We start from the raw sequence: 26,140 nt of genomic DNA, 5'->3' as shown, positions 1-26,140 counted from the left end.
ATTATTTTGTAAGGGTTTTTATGCGAAACGTCAATTATTTTATTATGCAATTTGGTTGTTCTGTGTTGTTGTTGTTTGTCCTCTATATTATGTCTCTTGAACATAAGTTCATTTGGTAATTGCAGATACAAATATAAGATTTATTTATGTAAAGAGAATAGTTATCAAGGTTGAAATTTTCAAATTTGGTACCATGAAAAACAGAGATTGGTCAACACGTTTGTGCTCATGATGGTATATTTCGTAAGATAGTACTTAAGTAGGATTTTATGTGTTCTCAACTAAATTAATTAACTTTACAGTTTGTGTTATTCTATAAATTAATAAAATACTAGAACGTGGAAAGATAATTTCAAATTGTAGTAGTATTGATAACCACAAACCTTAGAAACCTTTTTGGTGGTTTTTATGTCTTTGATTTAAATCAAATTATCTAATTACTAAGTTACTATCTATCACCTAAAATTATATTCAAAATAAATAAAAATGAAGTACTTAAAAATTGTATGTATATTTACAATCTCATTTTTTTCATTTATTCCTTTGTGATTTAAATAATTTTTGAAAAAAAAAATTTAGAATGTGATTCGTGTCTTTTCAAAATACAAAATCCTTATATTAAATTTAGTTTAATGTTTACTTTTATCTAAGCCTTCACTTATTCATGTCCATGATTAAATCTTGTTTTATTTAATTGCAAAAAATATTAAAATGTTAAATGTTTGTATGGACTCAATTTAGAGTGTTTAAATGTGGTGAAGATGTATGGTTGTGGGTGTCCAAAAAAATGGGAGATCATTCAAGTACCAATCTGTTGCCATAATTAGTCCAAAAGTTGTGTAAAAAAAATGGGAGATTATTGAATTACCAATCTATTTCTATAATTATTTAATTTGATTTAAGTGTCGCACCTACACACAAATTTAAAGTGTTTTTGTTTAATAATAGAAGTTGTCAAATAAATTGTACAGAGTAATTAAATACATTAATTTATAATTTATCAAAAGAAATTGAATTTCTTGCTTGCTTTAAGATAAAATCATATTTTAAAATTTTTTAAAATAAAAAATTAATTTAATTCATGAAATTTGTTTTGAAAGAATTTAATTTTATAGATTCATTGATTAAATCTGATTGAAAATAAATAAATGAATGGGACCATTAAGTAATAATTGCAAAACTCTATTATTTCTTATATTTTTCCAATTCTTAATTTAGAGCTATAATAAACAAATTATGACTTACAATTTTAACATTTTATGTTAATATAATTTTACATTCATGGGACAACTTTATGACTATTCTTTGAAAATTTCTATAAAAACAGTCTTTACGTTTCTTTCAATGCGGGCAGGTAAGTTTTGAGGGATCTAGTTCATTTTGGTTTTGGCAATTAACAAACATTTCCTTTAACCATTTGGTTGCATATTTTCAGTCTTACTTATGATAGTTTCAGGTTTAATTTTACTTTAAAAGGTACCTTAGTTGACTCCAATCAAGGGGTGCATCATTCAATGGACAATGTATGAACAATATACAATGTTCAATATTAAATTTGTAATAATTATATTTCATTTTATTATATAGACAAATATTTTTTAATAAAATTTTCTATCCCTTTTGTTTACAAAAGGTGGGACTATGGCTATGCAAAGCTCTTGTTTCACTAAAATTTCATTTTTGGCCTTAGTAATTCTAGCCAGTGATGGCATATTAATTGAGTTTGGATGGATTATAGATTTTCTACTCTTGTTTCACTAAAATTTCATTGTTTACCTTAGTAATTTTAGCTAGTGATTGCATATTAATTGAGTTTGGATGGATTATAGATTTTCTTGAGATTATTTTACCTAGGCATGAATGGTCACCCTAGTAATACAAAGAGTATCAAGTTTGATTATTGTAATTACATTGTAAGAATTAGAAGGAAACAATAGTGGTAAGGTGGGAATGTCTTGTGGCTTATGTGTGGTTATGTTACTAATTTAAATGAATTATACTAAGGATTTTGAAGGTTATCTTCTACTTTTTTGGAAATGAAATTTTGATGACTTTATGACTTTTAACTACTACATGATGAACAAAATTGACCTATGATAGCTCTATCCTTAATGATAGGAATGTTCTTGTTTATGATCAACTCTTCTCTCCATTTCCACAGTAATATTGATGGTTTACAAAGTTCGATTTAACATGCAGAGCTCAAGGATGCAAAAGACATTTCCTCCCCAACCATGGTGTGGACATGATAAAAAAAAATTGATCTAATGTTACTATTATATGAAGATGGAGAGAAGTTTATTGATATGGCTTATTTATGTTTATTTTTATCTAAATTAATGCAATAGCTTTACAAATTTATTATATCAATTCACTAGGAGCTTGGCAGTAATCTCAACAACTATGTGATTTACATTAGATAGATTTTTATGATATACTTGCTACTGACATAGTAGCAAGAATATGTTGGTTATCCTTTAGCTCTGTGCAGGAAATAAAGTTGATATAGAGCCAAACATATATTCCAAAGATGGAGTGAACAACAAATGTAGAACCCAATAACTCAAATGCTAGAAAAGATGATACCTAAGTCCTCAAATTAAAGTGGGTTTTGCAAAAGATGATACCTAAGTTATGAAACTAAAGTGGGTTCAAAGCTAAGGATTGGTGATCTTCATGTCTTGTATGGAAGCATAAGGAATTTTATGGTGTAATTGTTTAATTGATATTGGCACAATACGTAAAGGAGGATAGCTAGCTCCTCTACAATATACTTCGTATACGTAAAATGAGGTGTTTGAGAGTTGATGTAATTATATGAATCTTTTATATTCTTTTTTTTTGGGGCAAGGTCAAAGGTTTACTCCACCTAGCTCTTTTCTACCAATGTTCCAAGTGAACTGGGCTATAATATAAGTTTACTATCAATAAAAAATTGGTCATTGGCCTATTACACATCTAAAAAACTAAGTTTATGAATAATAAATAAATCATTTTATTTATTTATTCCCCTCATGAATTGTTAAAAAATTAATTAATCATGAAATGCTAATTATATTTTTGTAATTCCACTTCTTCAACTCTAACAATTCTTCTCATAAATCAAGTCAATCTTCGAAGCCAAGCAATCAATCATATATCTACTCTTCTATAATGTAACCAATTGTCAATTAATCTACTCAACCAATCTTGTTATGTAGTCAATCAAATATCTATGTCTCAAAATACATTCAATCAATCCACAAAACAAACAAATATATAAGATAAAAGGCAATTTTTCATTATTTCTAAACGACAATTCTCAAATCTTTGTGCTATCATATCAAGAAGCATATTTGAGAGCCCACAAAAAGAATGGCGACAAGAAAGAACTTTAGTAATATTTTTGCAAATGTTTAGTTGAATTATGTTAAAATGCATGTATCATGTTTACTTGCTTTCTTGAATGAAATTAGAATTATGTTCAGTTGCTTGCTATCTTGAATGAAACTAGAATTATGAGTAGTAGAGTATAACCTCTTGTGATAAGATTCTTTAATCTCTTTTTTCATGTGTTATTCCCTTATTTCTTTATTTTCTCTCTTGTTACAAAATTATCAATAAAAAAAATATAACTATTAAAAAAAAAATTAGAATTCACATCTTAAAAAGATGTTTTCAAATAGATGTATTTAAAATTTTACTATCTTTGAAGTAGTTTCTTTCAAAGTTCAATGTTTTGTTAGAAAATGAAGTAAAACATGTGGAAGGGAAATGCTAGTGTTGTATACTATCTTTGTTTTGTTGTTTTGTTGTTGGAGGTTCAAAGAACCTCTTCAACTAAGAGCCAAGACCTAGAGGAGTATCCATTCTGTCTAGGGCACAATTTTGGCCTCATCCCTTATGATGTCGGAGCATTTACGCTTAGCAAAACTTGATCCCCAATAGGTTCCTTCAGAACCATTCAACTACACCACTACAGCAAGGGTCCATTGATGATCTTTTATTACAATTCTCAAAGATAATTTAAAGTGATCGGAATACATGTACAAATTTACAAATTGTAATAAAAGATGGACAAATTATAAACTATATAATCTTGGCATGTACAAAACAACAATTTAATGACAACATTCTATGTTTCATTATAAAGTTTCAGATTGTGTACAAAAGTTTCTTGAAAATTGAAATTGATGGACAAATTATAAACTATATAATCTTGGCATGTACAAAACAACAATTTTCTTGAAAATTGAAATTGATGGACAAATTATAAACTATATAATCTTGGTATGTACAAAACAACAATTTAATGACAACATTCTATGTTTCATTATAAAGTTTCAGATTGTGTACAAAAGTTTCCACAGATAATCTCATTTAGATGTTGTATTTGTGCTGAAAGTCTTTTATCTTATTTTCTAACCAGTTCTCAAAGCCAGTTACGCTGACTGTGGGCATGAAAAATAATTAGTAGCTGATAAATAGGACAACAATTTACATTGACAGAGGCATAAATGGTCCAAAAGGGTGTAAAACTATGAAGGCAAATGCATAATATGCATTCCAATACTTCAGACAAGTTGGCAGTTATCGCAACTCCCAATCAGTACTTTAGATTAGAACAAGCATCTTCTTAGAGCTCTCAACAACTTCTGCTCAGGGATTCAACTTGAATAAATCTTCTGAATGTTTGGTTAATTAACTTGTGAAACTGGATCATTGATTACAGGTAACTGGGGCTTTATCCGTTCCACTACGTTCTCAAGTGGAATTGGTAAGGTAACATTTGCACAAGTATTATTGTCCTGGTTATCTCCAACTGTCAATAATGTTTCTGTACGCTTTGATCTCACTTGTCCTTTTGTGGCCTTAAAATATGATGTAATGGTGATTTGCTTTGCTCGAGAGGTTTCTTTTCCTTTACTACATTTTGATATAGAAGCCCTCCTTTTCTTAGCAGCCTGGACATAAAAACAGAATGTGAAATTAAAGATAATAAAGTATATCTTAAAATATTTACTAATAAAACTCACAAACCTTTTCATATTCGAAACTTTCCACCAGCTTGGGACATGCAGCCCTAACAAGCTCCATGTCTTCATCTGTTTTTATAAATAAATATCCTTTGATGTTATCAACTTCAACTGTGTGAGATTCTTCGTCACAGTCACTCTGAAAATCGCATACCACTGAGGCCTTTCTCTTTTGTAACTGTAGGTTTTTAGATTGTAAGCCCAACCAGTCATCATCATTGCACTCCGAATTTATATGTTTCCATTTAAGTACATAGAAAGATTGGGAGTAATGGACTTTAATACGCTCAACTGAATGTGGTACATATCTATTGTACAGAAGCTGGCTTTCCTCTGATGCATTCACTCCTTCCTTATTTGCAGCTATTTTCCTCAACAACATCAGAGAGCAAATAGGGAGGATTTTCTGACGTGTGTATGTTCGATCCCAAAATAAATGATGACCCAAGAAGTCTTCAAGGGGCTCCATTTTAGGAGCCTGCCATGAAAGAGATTCTGCATTCTTCTGTAAATCTGCAGAGATATGTTCAGCTTAGATTTAAATCAAGATTCATATGGAAATCAAAGAAGGTGGAACTCAATGTAGAATTAAATAAATGAAACAAGGGATGATAAGACAAACCATCAAGGGCACTGGTTTCATTGCCAAGATACATACTGACAATTTCGTTATTAGGAAATCCATCAGTTGCACAAATTTTAGCAAAAGTTTTTGTTTGCCAGTGCAGCCATTTATTCTGTTCCTTCCTTTTCTGCTCCTGTCACATGAATTCAGGGCAAGAAGACCAATGCCCTAAAACTGAGTAGCAAGGAAATGTAACACCAACAATTCCTAAGATTCAACTCAAAACAATATAACTAAGTTACATTGTACATAATAGATCTACAATGCCTAGTAAAAAATACATTAGTAAAGTATGATCCACAATGTTACCATATCCACCTGGCGTTGTAAACTGAATATATCTAAACAGGACCCGAAGCTTACTTTACTTTCCCAAAGTACAAAGAAAATTACAGTATGGTAAGCAAACAACATAGAATCTAAGTCATAAAGAAGAATCCATTCAATGTATTATCAGAGAAAGGAAAGCTCACATTACAAATGGTCATTGTCTGAATATATGACCCTGACTTCACTTTTATTACACATTTCACAAAAGAGTTCAAAAATATTTATTTTTATTGTAAATGACAAAACAGATTACAATGTAAGGGCCTAAAGTACATATTGGACATTATTGCTAACACGGAAGAATCTAACAGTACACCATCCAAATGATTAAAATCTAGGGATAATAACAAAGATTTAAGAAACAAATAAATCAAAATTATCAAAATACCCAAGCCTTTCAAGGAACCAAGTATCTGTCGTCCAAATAAAGCTAATCTAAAAGCCTCTTGAGGTATCTTTTACCACAATCAACTGCCTTCTCTCTCCTCAATATTCCTCTGCTCGTAGATAAGATGTTCAGCCAATAGAATTCCAGCCTCGTAATCAATCAAGGCAGCCAATTAGTTATGTGGCATGTTCAATTCCAACCACTAACACATTATTTACCCATCCATTCATCCAGACCAGTCCCGAAAGTATGTTGCACTAGCTCCTCCTCTAAAATAATATGAATCTTTACTTAATCACTTTGAGAATCTGTAAAACCCTGTCCAACATCATTAGTGAAGAAACCACAAGTCTAAATATCGGCTTTCTCTTAAGTTACTGGCTCCTGGGTTCTGGGTCCCAGACCCATGCTGAGCCGAGCCATTCCAAGAATAGCAGTGATGATGGGAGCTCCTCAGGAGTGGCTGATACACCTTCTGGGCACTCCCGGCACTCCTACAGGTGCAAAACCATGAAAGGATGTGGTCTTTATTTTGAATTTTCTTTTAATTATAAAAATTACAAAAAAACCCCAGAAGTTGCCTAAAAACCCAAAACTCAATCCTTATATTCTAAATACTTTGTCATTTTTCTCAAACACACCCTTGGTAAGTCTTTCTTGCATTTCGAAAGGTAGGTGACTATTTTGAAGAAAATTGATCACAAAGTGCCAAAGGGATGAACATAACTTGCACAAAGAAGACTTAGTCATCTAAGTATTCTAGTTGATTCTTTCAAATTTTTAATATTTTTTTCAAATTTAATAAAAGCAATGGAATAAAGAAACAAATTTCAAGATTTTTAATTATGTTTTTTGGTGTTTATTTTGAACTTTTATTAGTTTATACATAAGGTTTATTCATTTATCTTTTTTAATTTAAAATTTCATAAAAAATTTATAACAACAAATTGCAATCTATTTAGCATAGCCACTAGTTCAAACGGTGGATACCGAAACAAATAAAACAAATCAAATACGATCAAGCATCTCCTTTATGAAAATATATTCTGATGTTTAATCAACTTCCAAAAGATGGGGCTTTATTTAGAATTGTATTGAGTACAGAGTACAGTTTAAGAGCTCATATAGTCAAGTGAAAGCTCACTTGTGTGTTAAAAGTGGGTGTGGGATTGGAATGTGTGTGTTGAAGATTGTAGCTGCGATAGAGATCTTTATCCCTGATTTTATGACAGAGAATATGTTTGTTATGACCATTATGGTCATCTTCAGCTGAAAGCAATATTTGTGATTATATTTAAGTTAATGTTATGTAAAAAGACACGTGTCATACATTGAGAATCAGCCATCCAGCCAGACTTGTCATAAGTTGAGCCATCCATTGGGGTTCATTTTGTGGACAATCCTCTATTTGAGATGGATAAAAACATTATCATATGACAATCCACTTTTTGAAGTTGACGTTCATCACTCACCTGAGTTGAGATTGGCACAATTTTCACCATCTGTAGCCACAGTTCAGTTTCCTATAGCAATAGTTGGTGATGTTCCTATATCCACAGATAATGTTGGTGAGCAGGATGAGGACGTGGCTACATTCAAGGTACAGTTAATACAGTTGGGATGAGTTCATCTGTTGAGAGTAGCAAAGAACTACATAATGCACCAGCTTCTCTTGTGGCTACATCCACTGTAGGTATTGTTGATGACGAGTCAGATGGAAAAAGCTATATTCAGAACTAAGACAGTCTGCTCTTCACCAAGGTGGAAGCATTTTATCATGACTGCACAGAAAGTAGTCGTCACTACCTTTTTGATCCACACACACAGGATTTGACCATCCTTTATGGGATGAGGGTTTTCCATCTGCAGTAGATGGGATCAATGGCCGCAAGTTGGATTACATGCAGAGTCAGGACATCCATGGGAGCCTTGCAGAGGATGGACATAGTAGTCGTGTTACAAACACCTTTGGATGTTCTTATCTTCACAGTACGGATGGATGTGAGATCAGTGTGCTTTAGAACCCGAGTAATGACATGGAAAGTATTGCAGTTCGGATGGGTCTCATTGATTGGCTCACCACTTTGGGCATAGTCAAGTTGAGTTTAGGGTTGAGCAGCAGAAGTCCAAGGATGTTCTTCTTGGCAGGCTTCAAGTTAGAGTTTGCGATCCTTCCATTGCATCAGGATTTTGGAAAAAGATCACTCGAGAATTTACAGAAATTTACGGAGTGAGGAGTGCCTACTGCTTTCCTTTAGATCCTCTTCTACATGACCCTTTTCAGATGCACAGTTTAGTTGTGCATGGGTTGGATAATGTACATAACAACTCACCTTGCACAAGTCTGGGAAGCAAAGCTTTGTCAACCTTCCGAGTTGCTTCCCTATGAGATGTTGACTCCTACGAAATTTACAGTTGGATTTGACTTGGTTCAAAGGACTATTGGTTATTCTAGTGTTTGTGTTAGAGGATCTAGTTGTTGATCAAAGGGATATTACATGGTTCTACCCTTGGGACCTGGATGAACTATTGTGTTTTTTGTTTTTGAGATTGCTTGGAGAGAAGCAATTTTAGAAAGGGCAGAATTTTAGCAAGGGCAGACTGTAATGTCCCCATTTTAGCTAACCATCGTTGCTGGTTTGGATTAACATATTAGTGATCGAACTAGAGGCTAATTCCCAACTCCACAAGTTAGGGATGTTCCAGATTGCTCTTTGTTTGTGTCAGATTGGTACACTTAATATTTATGGTGAGTGCCTATTTCAGGGAAGTCTAGGTTACTTTATTTAGAGAGCACCTGAAAAGATTGGTAGTAGTATGGACTTGTGGTCATATCATCAGATCTTTCATTGTAAGACTTATTATTTACAATAAGTCATTTTTAGCCTATTTCTATTTTCGGTAGGGCACTTAGGCATCAAACATGAACGGTGTGTATCTACGTTACAAGTTGTTCATCCAAAGGAGTTAATAACTTCATTAATGATTATTAATTAAGTCATGCTTGATTAATAATTCAGGGAACTTATTATTAAGCGCTGAGTTCATTAAATGTTTACTTAATTGTGGCGCCTAAGTCTTGGAGGGATATGTAATTGAATATTATATTTCAAACATCAAAAACAAAGGCCTCGGAAAGAAAAGTTGTAGTTTCAAGTTATGCGGAGTGTAAGCTTGAAGCTTCCATGTTGCTTTTCTATGGAGAATTATGAATGCCTTACAATGAGAAAATTGTGCACTTGGAATTTGTGATTTGTGTCTTCAATACACTGCTAAGGGTTTTAGAATTTGTGAGCTAAGAGAATTGGAAATTCTCAAAGCAATTTTACTTTGAATTTGTTTCCGTTTAGCCAGTGAATTGTGCCCGCAATAGCCTCAACGAAAGGTTATGATTGTGCTTTAAGTGGTCAAAGTGAAGAGGACTCAATTTTTTAAATTCAACAATTATTATAAGTTTGTGGTTGGCGATTTTGTACAGATCACAGCATTAAACTGAGGTTGTGTTTGTGTTCATTGGCTTCTGTAGTTCTTTGTGGGGTGGCAACTATTATTTTATAGGCTGTGCTAATTAATTACAGAGCCTGTTTTGCAAGGAGAGTGCCCAATTTGGTTGTGCAAGTGCCAATACTACAATTTCAAGCATCCACACCAAAGAATACTGCACAACGAGGCCATTGCGATCACTTCCAGGGATATACATCATTCACAAAAAATTCCAGGTTTCTTAATAATTTGAAGTAAATTTGTAGCACATATATTGGCATTGTAAATATTTGCTTTCATATAGTTGGTAAATAAAGCATTAGAAGCACATAGTTGAGCAATTTACATTTGAAATTTCATGCATTGTAATCATCTTTATTCAAGAATTCGAAAAAAGAATATATGTTGAAAACTTAAGAAAATATCAAAATTCCAAAACCAAAAAACATTGAGCTGTAGCGGTCAAAGTTCGAATCTATTGTGGGTTCTTACACAAAAAGTAAAAATATAAATCATAAAATATATAGCACGACAACATCAAATGAAAAACAATAAAATAAAATAAATGAGATATAACCTAGGAAAGGATTTTAAATGCAAGATGCTAAAAGAAAATTTGACTATGTAGATACCAACACTCATTAGCACTCATCCTATAATTGTCAAGAAAAGAGGAAAGATCATGATTTTTAATGGTGCTAAGACAATATTTTGGATTTCTATTCATACAAATGCAACCTTATAGCCATTAGCAATGTCCCCGTCTCTATATAGTGCCACCCTCCTCGGCAATGAAAGTACCACTTTGTGTAATACTTTTGCAACCAAGAAAATGCTGAGAGATGTAAAGGGGTAGTCATCTTCTACCAATGGTCAATGACGATTTTGAAAAATGCTTTAGTTTGGTCATGCTCCTTGGCCTCTACTATTGTATCTCATTTCTCCACCAGGGAGTCCATGCCATCATAAATTTCACCCAAACATAGCAAATCAAATATTAGTATACCTAATCATGCTCATGATAGGCTCAATGAAATTCAAAACAATTTCACATAACCCCACCATTCATCATCTGGGATCAATGCTTTTACTTTTGGGCTCTTTTTGTCAATGAAATACTTTTGCAACAAAGCAAATGCTAAGAGATGTAAGGGGTAGTCATCTTGTTCCAATGGGTAGTGACAATTTTGAAAAATGCTTTAGTTCAGTCATGCTCCTTGGCCACTACTATTGTTCTTATTTTCTCGACCATGGAGTCCATGCCATCATATATTTCACCCAAACAAAGCAGATCGAATATCAGTATATCTAATCATGCTCATGATAGACTCAATGAAATTCAAAGCAATTTCACACAAGCCCACCATTCATCATCTAGGATCAATGCTTTTACTTTTGGGCTCTTGTGGTGCTTGACTGCATCCATACACTCCACAAGCTATTAGTGACCTTAGAACTCAAGTCAGCTCGCACCTTCACAATTCATCTTAAAACGATTATGTGAGATGAAAATCATGTGTCAGCTAGCAAACATGGTTAAAAAAAACATGTCACATATCAACAATAAAAATTCCATAAATAAAATTTTAATTACCTTCAACAAGTCTGTAATAGAGGTCCTAAATATGGCTTGTGACATGATGAATAGTATCTAAGAATTAAATCTCTTCAACCCTTGTGCACACCTGTTTGACCCATTCAATTTGTGTGTCAATCTTTTGCAATATTTGATTGAGAGAGTGGATTGCACATGTACAACAAATTTGATTTTATGTAGCCTCCAGTGTAGATCGAATTGCACTACAATTTTTAGGGTTGTTTATTATGACTTGGACAATATTTTTAGGCCCCACCATGTCAATGGATTCTATAAGGCTATTGGCAATGAAACTTGCATCTTTTACTTGCCCCTCACAATCCATTGGCTTCAACAACATTGCTCCTTTATGGGACACTGTTATAACATTGATCAATGGCTGTTATAACATTGATCAATGGTCTATTTTTGCCATCTTTTCATCCATCAAAAATGATGGGAATGCCTATTTTGAGCCATGTATCTTTGATCAGTCTGAATGATGCCTACTTGAAGCTTTCCAATATGGTGTTTGCAATACTGTGTACACAGGACTAACACAATCACGCATATTGCAATGGGTATTCACCATCTATAAGGTGATCTAATAATGTTGAAAGGAAGCTCATTTCCGCGAATGTGACAAGTAATGCTCTGATCCACAACCCCTCTCATTTTATTTTTGAAGGCCTTGTCTAGTGAACTTCTTTGCGAAACCAGAGCATTCTCTCGTTCAAAAAGATGGTGGCATTGGCATGAAAGGATGCAGGTCAGCTGGTTGTGTGAAGCTACAAGCAGGTTTCATCAAGCGTTTCTTGGCAAGAGGATGTGTAATAAATACTCTGATTTGTTAATTCTCATTTCAGCATCCTTTATTTATTTAATATAAGCCATTACTAGATCCTATGATAGCCCTCTCTTTTTAGACCCTGACAAGTTGCATAAGTGAGCTTTCACTCTAAAATATTCATTGTTTCAAATTACATTAAGAAAAGTGGGGAAGGTCCAAGGCTGGGCAGAGATTCCTTTGACAGAGGAATTTCCCTGGCGGAAATCCTTTGATTGGAGGAATTCTGCCAACCTCCTAGCATGCTCAATTTTTTCCCCATCTTTCATGCCTGAAAACTTCATCACTAAGACCTTTGATCTCAAATGCTATCTCCCTAACTGTTTCATGCCTCCTGCGAAGGTGTAAAGACTTGACAAAAGTTGTTATCTAAGACTCTACAGACCACTAAGACCCACAACTAAAGCGAAAAAGAGGGATCCCCATTTGCAATGGGGCAATGGTGTAAACAACTCACAACAAGAAGCTTGGACAATAAGATTTTGGGCTTGCCGAACTCTCCAAATCTATGAACTATGCCAATACCCAGCCATCAAGCCAAGACAACACAACTAAATTTTAAAAAAATGAAAATCACAATGCACAATTTAAGCATGAATTCAATGCATGTACACATCCACTCAATCACCAAACAATGACCAAAATTATTTATATAAGTGATTTTATCTGGGTGTAAAAGCCATCAACCGTAACATTTTGCAGTTTTGGTGATTAATTGCACATTTTTGCCATTTTGGTAAATTTCTGCCTGAAATTCAATCTAGCAAGTACATTAATAGTTCTCTTTGCAAGGGATATGCAAATTGGAGTCTGGAAACATGATATATAAAGAATCAAGTGCCTCTATTGATTGAGGATTGATTGAGAACATACACAGAGTAATTGTCTCATATTTATACCAGAGTATCATGAAAACATGTAGGAGTGATTAAGCTTTGTCTTTTGTATTCATAAGAAAAGATACAGATAAATGTCAAACGTCATAAGATGAAATCGAAAAACTAAATGACATTTCTTCATGCTAAAAGTATCAAGGTTTTAGTGAATGCTATATGTTTCCCTAAAATCATATACACAATTCGTAAAGCCACCAATCAGGAAATAATGAAGGTACAGAAATGGTCACAAGGAAGCATTTCCTTCGCAAACATGGGCTTCGGCATGTTCATCAACATAAATAATTACTTTCCCTATCAGTATCAACAAAATGAAGTGGGGGAGGAAAGAGATCCCTAGATTCTACATACCTGCATGCAACTTGCACATTCACATTTCCAACCCGGAGATTTTTCTAAACACTTTGCATCATTGCAAAGGTCCTTGCAAACATCACACCCATGTTTAAGATGACTCACTTTGTTCCCTGGGTGCCCACAATGAGAACAGTGAGGTCTTTTTTTCACAGGCATGCCAGCTCCGTGTTCTGATTCAACATTTTCTGTTTCAGAATTGTCCATCTCTGAGCATAAGAATTTGTTTCCCCTACCTAATTCACAAAGCCTGACAATGCATAGCATATCAATGTTCTCTTACAGGAATGGGTGATGTACATCGAAAACTAAAATAAGAAAGTCAACTAAAAAATTGCAACTACTGAGAATTTGCTCTGAAAAATATACTTGTCAAGAATCTGCTCTTCCTGGAATAAGTGGGCAATGCGTACAGCAGTGTTGAGCCCAATGCCCGGTACTCCATGTGAGTTATAGTCGCAACCCACCAACAATGCTATTGCTATTAGATGCTTCCTCTTTAACCTGAGATGTGTATCAATATCTGATGCCCTATAGCATTCAATAATGGGTTCCTGTGATGATGATAAACGTTTGACTCAAACAATATCCACCTGCTGTAACTTCAGGACAGAAATATTTTCAACATAACAGTTAACATTGAAATTGCATGCCTAATAAAAGAAAATGAAAAATCCTGTTGAGTTGTTGAAACATTGAATTTGCAATTAAAACCTGAAAAAGCTACAAAATATAAAGAGTACCAACCAATCAAGATGCGACGGAATGCACCACAATCAAGCTTTTCATAAGGACAGTTACAAGATAAATTATAAGAGAATATAGAATAATGCATTCTGCAATTTTGAACTCCCTCTGCCCATTTATCCAACCAGAAGACTTCTTTAATTTACTAACTCCTAAATGAAATCACCCATTTGTAATTCAATCCCCATCTAGTGCATGTACCGTGTGATTAGCAGAAAATATTTAATATACTAACAGTGCCATCTCCCACCTACCAATTGTCCAGAACATATCATATTAAAGATCATAAGAGCCCTGCTGGCTCACACTATAGCAATGCTGAATAATGTGCTTATTTTGTTTTCTTGGATTGCAATATTTTGGTTTTTACAATATATCTATTATTTTGTATTTTCAAATATATATGAATGCTGGAACAAATACCCAGTAAAGAACTACTAACAATGCCAGGATAGATTTATTTATTTGCAATTATAACACTTGCAAATTATCATAAAGTGTTGATATGCATTAGCAATTAAATAAGGAACCTGAATTAATGCTAGCGTCCAATGCATTTTGCAACCAAACTTCACCAAACTCAATGCCAACCCTCAATACTGGCTGCCCAAACAATATTATATTGTGCAGATAATGAACGCCCAAATGCAGCTCCAAAACAGCCGCAGCTCCTCAAAACCCCCCATTAATTCTCTCAATCTGGCTGCACAGGGTGTGAATGTAATTGCAGGTTACAAATGCCCAACAGCAGCTATCAATGGCCTCCAAAGCAACAGAAAATTCACCCAGAAATGAAGACAAGACTATGGCATTCAAACCCAGGCTCATTAGCATAAGACAAATGGACAATTTGGTATACAGCAACACCAAATTTCCAACCCTTATTGCAAAATTAAACCACAGTAAAACAGAACACAATTCACCATGTATATCAATGGCTCAAAGTGTAACAGCAGATGGAGGAATCAGTCCTCACAGAAATCCAATGTAGAAACCCTCAGCAATTCACAAAGTCAGATAAAACTGAATGGCAAGGAATGGGTCAATTATCTCATGGAGTCCATTTTTATTACCAGAATGAGGTTTGGCTTCTCGATTGCACCAAATCGCCCAAGAGCTTCTTCACAATTCTCACTTGAGAGCCTTCAAGACCACACACCATCACATTATAACAAAATAATGATAAAGTTATTCATTAAGATAGCCTTAATAAATAACTTATAATATGAAGCTACATTAAATGACCCAATCAGTCACTAAAGATGCCAATCACCTAGTGCCTCAACTGCGCTGCTAAAAATAATAACCACCCAAAATTGGCTTACTATAGATAGCAAGTCACTCAACAAAGACCCTCAAAACACAATGTCATCTCACGAGGGTCACAATGATGAATTGCCATAGCCAACCTCCAGGAACTTGCTAAAATTGGGACATTACAGTCCCCCCTCCCTAAGATTCTTGTCCCCTAGCAATCACAGTCTGGGGTGCTTAAGTTTATCCTCAAGCTCCCAAGTGGCATCCTCATCTGGAAGACCCTACCACTTCACCAAAAAATCTCAAATGATTTCGGTGCAAATACCTCTACTGGGTATCTAGTATAGCCTCATGGATCAACTCTAACCTTCAGAGCCTCATCATCCAGTGGGGGTAAAGTAGGGGATGGGACAACATGTCTACCTAACACCTTCTTGAGACGCGATACATGGAACACATTATGAACTTTTTTGTCTGTTGGCAGATCCAACTCATAAGCTACCTTACCCATGTGTCTCACTATGCAGAAGGGACCATAATAGCAGGGCTTGAGCTTCTCAACTCGACTCTTCCTGATGGAAGACTGCAAGGTTGTAGCATTAAATAAACCATATCACCCACCTGAAATGAACGAGCAATTCCTCCTTTGATCAACATACTACTTATGCTAATTTTGTGCTCTCTGAATATTGTCCCTTAGTGTCCTCATGATATCCTGACTGTCCTATAGCAAATCCCTTGCACTGGGTACCCTATTGTCACTGAATAGAAAATCCATGAAGCTTTAGGGATCATACCTGTACAAGGCTTGAAATAGGGACATCTGAATAGACATGTGGTGAGTGGAATTATAACAATACTCACAAAGGTGTATCCACTTCGCCCAAGCCCATTGTTGTGTTGATACATAACTCCACAAATAGCCCTCCACCCATTTATTAACAATCTAAGTTTGACCATCAATCTACAGGTGGTAACTAACACTTGGAGTCAACCATGTCCCACATAATTTGAACAACCCCTGCCATAAATGACTCATGAATGCCTATTGTTGTGACCAAATGTCACCCACCGCCCATGTATGGGACCCCTATTCCCAGCCTTGACAAGTCTCAAACGATGAATCCACTGTGGTTTTTTCCAGATGTTTTTGCATTGTTTTTGTGGCAAGTGTGTAGTGTACTCCACCTTTTCTGGAGCGCTAGTCAACCTATCCCATGGAATAGTCAAAGAAGGAGAATCCACAACTGCCTTAAAAACCCGCTCTCCCAAGTTCTTGGAGCGCAGTTTTGGAGTAGTGGAGGAATTTGCTTGCCATGGACAAAATCCTCGACACACTTCAACTTGCACTCTCTGCATTTTCCGAAGTGCATTTTTCCTATTATGAACGATTTTGTCTAAATCAAAGGAATCCAAGATACTTTTTTTTCCTTGCACATATACCAAGGCACTTCATGGATTTTTCATGATAATTAATGTGAAATATCCAATTGTTTCTGACTTGAGTGAAAATAAAAAATTTCCAAAAATACCTAAGTCTCCAAAAAGTTCGAAAAATTGAGAAGTGTAAACAATATGAAAATTTGGAAAACGTGAAAATCCAAGACGTCCTCAAAATTCCAAAGGGAAGAAAAAAAATTGTAATCCAAATGATAAAGGTTTGGGAAAAGTTTTAAAACTCAAAAAAAAAATCTAGAGGATGAAAATCCAAAATCTCACAACAAATCCCAAAAGTGTGAAAAATCATGAGAAGTTGAAATATTTGGGAAATTTGAGAAAGTCCCAAATTCGAAAATTAGAAGGAAAATCAATTGAAATCAAAAAAGCAAAACAATGGAAAATTCTTCATAAATGGAAAACTTGGATTCAAATAAACATTAAAAAAAAAAAATCTTTCAAGGCGATTTTTTGGATTTACATGGAAAATTAAATATTAATTTTATTGATATTTAATTTGGTTGTTTTAAATAATAATCCAAAAAACAAATATTGGAGAAAAGTTGGAAAGAAATTTGATTTTTTCATTAATACGTGTAAAATTAATTAAATATTGATTTTAATTGATGTTTAATTAATAAAAAATTCAAAAAAAAATCAAAATGGGATAAATGAAGACTTAGCTTCATCCTGAAGCTAAAAGCATCAATAATGGCAACTTCTTGAAACAAACAAAAAAAGCGACAAGTGGCACAAAAAGATGGAAACCTTGGTGGCTAAGTAAAGCAACTACCTAATTTTAGCCTACGGCTTTAAAGGCATCTTTTTTAAGGGATGATTTATATAAGAAACCCTTTCATTCATTCCTTGTCACACAAAAATTTGAAGAGTGAATTGAGAATAGGAGTGAAATTCAAAGAGTTCGGAAAGAAGATTTTTGGGGAAATTTCTTAAATCGTTGGAGTTTTCTAAGAATTCGTGATAGAAGATTTTGAATTTCATCATAAAGAAACCTTTTTCAATAAGTTGTGGAAAATCGCATGTTTCTTGTGGAAATATTGAAAAGTGAATCCCAAGAGGAATATGGAAATTTTGGCAAAAAATCCAAAATCTGTCTTTTGGACATATTGTATCTGTTTTTTATGCTTTCTCTGCATATTCTTACGTGTGGACATTTTCTATTTTGTAGGAAAGAAGAAGGGCAGAACCCAAGGGAACAGGAGAAACGCACGAACAATTGATAAAGAATGAAAGGAGAGGATTCTATCCTAAATCCAAAATTATGTCAAAGTGGGCAAAAATCGGAGATACAAGCCTCGGCGGCCTTGATTTGAAAGATTTTAATCAGAGAATGCTTGGATACAATGACCATCACCCAACACACCTAGCCACAAGAATTGTGAGAAGTGGAATTGTTGTTGTGGCTGGTTTCCCTCCTTTTCAGCATCTAGAATTAATTGTGGAATGTACCAAACAATACAGTCCTAGCAACAAAACCATCAAGGATTCTGAACGAAATATTTTGGCAGATTTTTCTCCAGCATCCACTTCTGAAACGTTTGGGATTCCTTCTCACCCAAGGATGGTCACAAAAACACAAGGGCAAGCACTTAGAATATACACCTCTAGAGTCCATTTCTATGAAGAAATAATCAACAAAAGATGGTTGAAAAAGAATAGATCGCATCATTCCAAGATTCCTAAGGAAATAGTGACTTGCAGAGGGAATATAGCGACATGATCATGATGTTGAGTCGCATATTTGGCATGCCTCATTCTTATAGATTTGAATCTTGGATGTGGTATTTTGTTGAGCAAGTGATGGGGCATCTAGACCCAAGAACAGAATGGAACCAACAGAAAGGGAAAATTATATTAACTGAGAAAATAAGCTAGTACAAACAGTGCAGAGAAAATAAACTTCAAAACATGCCCTAAGGGCTTACAATAGCATAAATCTGGAGATAATTTCTCCTTTTAGTACCTCCTCTCAAACTCCACTCTGAACTGCCTTTTACAATGCTAGAAATCTCCTTAAATAGACCCCGGAGGGTTAAGGACTAGGAGTACATTCTAGAAAGTGCTAGTAGGCATCCACCGACAAAATAGAAGGTTCCAAAAGCTGCGTTAGAAGTCGGTGCAAATCTAGAAGAATCCAAAAACGGTAACCGAACTTCCGGGAGGCATAACTTTTGAACCGTAGCTCCGATTGATGAACCGTTTACATTTTCGGAAAGCTCTCGAAGCGCTCTATAGCCCTATGGACCAGCTTCGCTCGTCCCCCATTTTTCGACCCTTTTCGAGGTCATTTAATGCCCCAAACCTGACTTTGAAGCATTCTTAGGTCTCCAAAATCCGAAAAACTGTAATAACTTTCAAACCGTGGGGCCTATTGACCTGATTCTTTTTCTGGAATGCTCTAAATCATGATTACATTCATCTGGCCAATTCACACCTTCTAGTTTACCAAAATGATGGCCCAAATACATGCTCCTATTTTTTCGGGATTTTCAAACGCACTGATAGTGGAACTGTGAGAGTTGGAACCTTTATTTGACCCAAATGGGTATCCAAAAATGTAAAGACATGAAACAGAAACTAAGTCTAAGTACATTTTTTTTTGGGTGACACAGGATTGCCCTTATACCTCTGGATGCTCCTGCATCAGACACCCAAGGTAGATTGAAAAGTGACCCTGTCACTTTATGGATGGTAGAGGAAATTCCAAATGGGAAACCTCAGCTGTTGAAATCCAAGTTGAGTCCTCGATCGGTCGTCCTTTCCATTTGACCAAATACTCTTCATACTGCCTGTTTCTGGTACTCCTACCCACACGATGATCTAGAATGTCTTCTATCTCCTCCTTCTTAGAAGCAAGAATTGGACATGGCTCTAACACCAGCTCATCATCTACACCATCATCATGATACTCTGTTAAATCTGCAATGTTGAAAATGGGAGAAATGTGAATGCCATCTGGCAGCTCCACTTCATATGCATTTCCTGAGTCATGTTTCTTCAAAATTTTGCAAGGGCCAAATTTCTTCATTTTCAGTTTATTGTAAGTACCGGCTGGAAATCTTTCTTTTCGTAAGTGCACCATGACTAGATCCCCTACTTGGAATTCCTTATGTCTTCTCCTTTGATCAGCCCTAGCTTTATATTCTTGATTCATCTTGGTAATGTGTGCTTGAACCTCCTCATGTAGATGCTTGATATGTTCAGCAAATTCTTATGCTTCAACACTTGTCCTCTCCCCTTGTTCTATCTTCCTCAGCTCTGGTGCAGTCCTTGGGCTACTCCCATATACAATTTGGAATGGTGATTTTCCAGTACTCCTATTTACAGAGTTATTATAAGCAAACTCTGCCTATGGTAGAATCAAATCCCATCCCTTGGGCTTATCCCCAACTAAACATCTTAGCAAATTGCCCAAACTTCTATTTACCACTTCTGTTTGACCATCAGTCTGTGGGTGATGCGTGGAACTGAATTTTAGGTCTGTTCTCAACTTCTTCCACAATGTCCTCCAGAAATACCCCACAAATTTAGTATCTCTGTCAGAAACTATACTCCTTGGAAGACCATGTAGTCTTAGCACCTCTTTGAAAAACAAGTCTGCAATATGGACAACATCATGAGTTTTGTGGCATGGAATGAAATGTGCCATTTTGGAGAACCTATCAACCACTACGAATACTAAGTCATTACCCCTTTGTGTCCTTGGCAATCCAAGAACAAAATCCATACTTATGTCCTCCCATGGCCTTGATGGAACAGGCAACGGTTGATATAGACCAGTATTGTGACTAAACCCCTTGGCAACTTGACAAACCTGGCAACTTTGTACGAACTTCTTCACATCCTGTGAAATTTGAGGCCAAAAATAATGTTCTCTAAGAATGGAAATGGTCTTATCTCGACCAAAATGTCCTGCCATTACTCCACTATGTTTCTCCTTAATCAGATTTTCCCTCATGGAACTCCTTGGAATGCACAATTGACTACCTTTGAACAACATGCCATCCTGAATCAAATAGTCTAACCACTTGGTTCTATCTACAGCAACAGGTTTTTTACAAGCTTTCCATGCTTCCGCAGAATCAGGATCCTCGGGGTTCAAATTCTTGAGTTCATCAAACCCAACTACTTCAACCTGCATTACTGTAAGCAGTGACTGTCTCCTACTTAGTGCATCTGCAACCCTGTTAGATTTTCCACTTCTATGCTTCAACACAAATGTATAACTCTGCAAGAATTCTACCCACTTCATATGCCTCTGATTCAATTTACCTTGGCTATTTAGGTACTGTAATGCTTGATGATCAGTATACAAAACAAATTCCTTTGGCAATAAATAATGCCTCCATTTCTTTAAGGCCTAAACTATTGCATAGAACTCTTGATCATAAACAGAATACTTCTTCTTTGCATCATTCAATTTTTTACTAAAATATGCAATAGGCTTACCTTCTTGGCTTAATACAGCCCCAATAGCGCTGCCACTAGCATCACAATCCACCTGGAACACTTTTCTAAAATCTGGAAGTGCCAACACAGGCTGTTCTGTCACCTTCTTCTTCAGCAATTCAAAACTTCTCACAGCTGCTGCAGTCCATTTGAACTCTTTTCTATCCCCTCTTATTGTATCAGTTAGGGGTGCACATATGCCACTGAAATTCTTAATAAACTTCCTGTAAAAACTAACCAGACCATGAAATGATCTTACCTCAGTAGCAGTCCTTGGAGTAGGCCATTCCAAGATGGCTTTTACCTTCTCTGGATCCATTTTGAGACCTTCAGGTGATATAACAAATCCCAAATAGACTAACTCCCTTTTTGCAAAGACACACTTCTTTAGATTAATTAACAATTTCTCTTCCCTTAGCCTTTCAAGGACACTGCGAATATGCAGCAAATGTTCTTCCAAAGTCTTGCTGAAAATTAAAATATTATCCAAATAGACAATAACAAATTTTCCCAAGAACTTCTTAAGTACCTCATTCATGAGCCGCATGAAGGTGCTTGGGGCGTTCGTCAATCCAAAGGGCATGACTAACCACTCATAAAGACCCTCCTTGGTCTTGAAGGCTGTTTTCCACTCATCTCCTTTTCGAATCCGTATCTGGTGATAACCACTCTTCAGATCTATCTTTGTGAAGTACTGAGCTCCACTCAAGCAGTCCATAATATCATCCATCCTTGGCAAAGGAAACTGGTACTTGATGGTGATCCTATTTATAGCTCGAGAATCTGTACACATCCTCCACTCTCCATCCTTCTTTGGTGCGAGTACTGCAGGTACTGCACATGGACTCAGGCTCTCTCGAATCAAGCCCTTCCTCAACACCTCCTGAACCTGTCTATTTAGCTCCTCTGTTTCAGTAGGAGTCATCCTGTGAGCAGCCTTGTTAGGCAAACTAGCTCCTGGAATCAGATCTATCTGATGACTGATTTGCCTTACTGGTGGCAATCCATCTGGAACATTATCAGAGATAATATCTCCAAACTCCCCTAGTAAATCTGAAACTTCAAATGGTATTTCACTACTACCTTCTTTATCTTTCGTAGGAATCAAAGCATAGCACATATGCTGATGTTTCATGCCATCTAAAAACTTCCTTCCATCAACAAGACAAATCCTAGCACTGCTACATACCTTTTCATCTTCCTTTTTCATGGGCTTCAATTTATGGCGAACTCCATCCTTTGTGAGAGAGTATGTGTTTGCATGTCCATCATGCACTGCATGTCTATCAAACTGCCATGGTCTACCCAACAATAGATGGCAAACATCCATCGAAATAACATCATAGAGAACTTCATCATGGTAACTCCCAATTTTGAATTTTACTAAACATTGTTCACTTACCAGGACCTTATGATCATCTTTTACCCAAGCAATCCGATAGGGCTGGGGATGTTTCTCCCTCTTGAGCTTCAGCTTAGAGACCATCTCTTCTAATACCAAGTTATCAGTGCTACCACCATCAATGATCACGTCACAACATTTATCCTCACACTTGCATCTAGTACGAAACAAACTCCTCCGTTGTCCTGGTTCAATCTCACCACTTAGTAGGACTCTTTCATTTACCAAGGTCTCTCCTCTTTCTGCATCCTCTGAATGTGATGATTGTGCATCCTCATCCACATGAGCAACCCTAGCTTGGCCCTCAACTCTCCTATCTGTCCTTCCTTGTTGTTGAGGGCATTCAAAGGCACGATGACCTTCTTCATTGCAATGGAAACAGGTTCCACGGAAGCCTCCTCTTCCTTGTCCACGTCCTCTACCTCTTCCTCTTTGATTTCCAAAGTCTTGATCATGGGAGCGGTTGAAACCCTCATTCTTCTGGTTTCTGCTAGTACCCACATCTTCATTTTTCTTTTGAATTTCATTGCGGCCTCCAGATGATCTACCGCTTCCCCTTCCTCCTTGACCACGCCCTCTTTGTCTTCCTTCAAACCTTTTATTCAGCTTCTCTTCAACTCGTAGGGCAAACTGGTATGCCTCTTCAACGCTGGTCATTCTTACCAGACTTAATTCCTCCTGGATGCTAGGTCGCAACCCACTGATATAACGAGCAACCTTCTCCTTATTTGCTTCTGCATGCCCCGCTCTAATCAAGAGTCGGTAAAACTCCTCTGTATATTCTTGGACTGATCTTCCTGCTTTCTTTAACCCGTGCATCTTCTTAAACAGATCAAGCTCATAGTCCACAGGAATGAACTGCTTCTTCAATTTGTCCACCATGTGATCCCATCTTGTGATCTTCTCCTTTCCTCTTCTGTTTCTTTCCAATTGAACCTCTTGCCACCAAATTTTGGCAGGGCCTTTCAGTTTGGCCTTTGCAAACTTAACCTTATCTGGATCCCTGATATCCTCATACTCAAAGTATTCTTCCAGTTCATTGATCCAATCGATCAACTCATCTGGTTTCAGATTTCCTGAAAATACACCCACTTCAATTGTAGGTCTTTTCCCAAACTTATTAATGGCCCTAAAAAGCCTTTCCTCTACAGGATTTAGAACTTCCCCGTCAAATTCCTCTTCTAGTCCCATTACTTCTTCTTCATTGTCATCCTCACTATTGTCACCTACGGCAACATTTGCTCCTCTACGAAGCTCCTCTTGCAATGCCTGCACCTGCCTTTGGAGGGCTCTAACCTCCTCAGGATTAATAGCTCTAGCCCTTCCACCACGCTCTCTTCGTGGAGGCATCTTCTAACTCGAACCCACAACCACACAGTCCTAGTGCAAACTGCCTCACAGTCGACGTTCTGTCTACACACTCGGGAAAACCCGCTCTGATACCACTTGATGGGGCATCTAGACCCAAGAACAGAATGGAACCAACAGAAAGGGAAAATTATATTAACTGAGAAAATAAGCTAGTACAAACAGTGCAGAGAAAATAAACTTCAAAACATGCCCTAAGGGCTTACACTAGCATAAATCTGGAGATAATTTCTCCTTTTAGTACCTCTTCTCAAACTCCACTCCAAACTGCCTTTTACAATGTCAGAAATCTCCTTAAATAGACCCCGGAGGGTTAAGGACTAGGAATACATTCTAGAAAGTGCTAGTAGGCATCCACCGACAAAATAGAAGGTTCCAGAAGCTGCGTTAGAAGTCGGTGCAAATCTAGAAGAATCCAGAAACGGTAACCGAACTTCCGGGAGGCATAACTTTTGAACCGTAGCTCCGATTGACGAACCGTTTACATTTTCGGAAAGCTCTCGAAGCGCTCTACAGCCCTATGGATAAGCTTCGCTCGTCTCCCATTTTTCGACCCTTTTCGAAGTCATTTAATGCCCCAAACCTGACTTTGAAGCATTCTTAGGAGGTCTCCAAAACTCGAAAAACTGTAATAACTTTCAAACCGTGGGGCCTATTGACTTGATTCTTTTTCTGGAATGCTCTAAATCATGATTACATTCATCTGGCCAATTCACACCTTCTAGTTTACCAAAATGATGGCCCAAATACATGCTACTATTTTTTCGGGATTTTCAAACGCACTGATAGTGGAACTGTGAGAGTTGGAACCTTTATTTGACCCAAATGGGTATCCAAAAATGTAAAGACATGAAACAGAAACTAAGCCTAAGTACATTTTTTTTTTGGGTGACACAAGATTGCCCTTATACCTCTGGATGCTCCTGCATCAGCAAGTGATGGAGGAAGGCAATAGAATAGATTGGGTTGGGCTCATAAGTGACAATCTAAATGAACAATTGATGAATCTAGAGCATACAAAGAAATTTTTCATTAACTCTTATGTCATCTACATACTAGCATGGAGAATGAATTATGATGGCCTAGATGCAAAGGACCAATTGGAAGTGGAACCCAACACCTCAAAGTTCATGAATCTAGGCGCACTACATGATGATCTTAAGTCTTACTATAAACAAGTGTGTCATCAAAAAACACGAACAAATTTCCTTTTTTGGCTATGGAAGCCTCTGTTCATCGTAGACTGGAATGTGGCTTGGGCATTAGTCAAGAAAAAGGGCATGACTAGAAACTCGAAGTGGCCACAATGACACCTAAATGTTGTCCTCTCCACATATTGCTCTCTGACTCTTGTCTAATGATATCCTAATCTCAAATCAATTTTGGAAAAGTAACATGCCCCATGCAGCTCATCAATCCACGGAATAGGGTATTGTTTCTTAATAGTTTTCTTGCTCAGCATCCAATAGTCAATGCACCTTTTCCTTCACCAACACAACTGATGAAGCAAAAGGAGACTTACATGGCCCAATATGTCCCATAGAGAGCAGCTCTTGTATAGGCTTCTCCAGGGATAACATTAAGAAACCCCCCTTTGTAAAAAAGTATAAAACTTTGGCGAATCCAACATTATTACAAGAGGAAAAACTCTAATATCTATTGGCAAATTTTTTTTCCAAAGTACGAAAAAAGTTAATTTTATTGGCGATTTATTGCAATCGTGTTGAAATTCTATTAAATATGGATGAACCTGTCATGATTGAAGAAAATCAAAGCCATAAGCCCATAAGTAGGCATACCTAAAAACCATTTTTTTTAATTATTATATGAAGCCTAATTAATCATCAGACTTGAAGGATAAATTGAGCCCACTTTTATCACTGCAATTTCCCTCCAAATTATAGAATGAGGGTTTGGGGACAACACCAAATTTCCAAACCTTATT

The 26,140-nt window shown here is 36.2% G+C and overlaps 1 protein-coding gene across 1 annotated transcript in view; it reads right to left on the bottom strand.

Moving 5' to 3' along the window:
* Nucleotides 1-4,287: 4,287 nt before the first annotated feature.
* Nucleotides 4,288-26,140, bottom strand: part of LOC149529628 (5'-3' exonuclease family protein) — a 136,932-nt gene continuing 115,079 nt past the window's right edge. Inside the window, exons 4-8 of the mRNA XM_089809081.1 lie at nt 13,884-14,068; nt 13,512-13,764; nt 5,638-5,773; nt 5,020-5,528; nt 4,288-4,943 (exon numbers count right to left, since the gene is read on the bottom strand). Coding sequence (XP_089665207.1) covers nt 4,677-4,943; nt 5,020-5,528; nt 5,638-5,773; nt 13,512-13,764; nt 13,884-14,068 — 1,350 coding nt within the window. The 3' untranslated portion in view covers nt 4,288-4,676. The remainder of the gene's footprint in view (nt 4,944-5,019; nt 5,529-5,637; nt 5,774-13,511; nt 13,765-13,883; nt 14,069-26,140) is intronic.

This window comes from Cupressus sempervirens, chromosome 11 (genome assembly GCF_028749045.1).
Source record: "Cupressus sempervirens isolate cs-2001-9-10 chromosome 11, ASM2874904v1, whole genome shotgun sequence".
Lineage (NCBI taxonomy): Eukaryota > Viridiplantae > Streptophyta > Pinopsida > Cupressales > Cupressaceae > Cupressus > Cupressus sempervirens.
The sequence above is the reverse complement of the archived record's forward strand: the minus strand, read 5'-3'. Positions and strand labels throughout refer to the sequence as shown.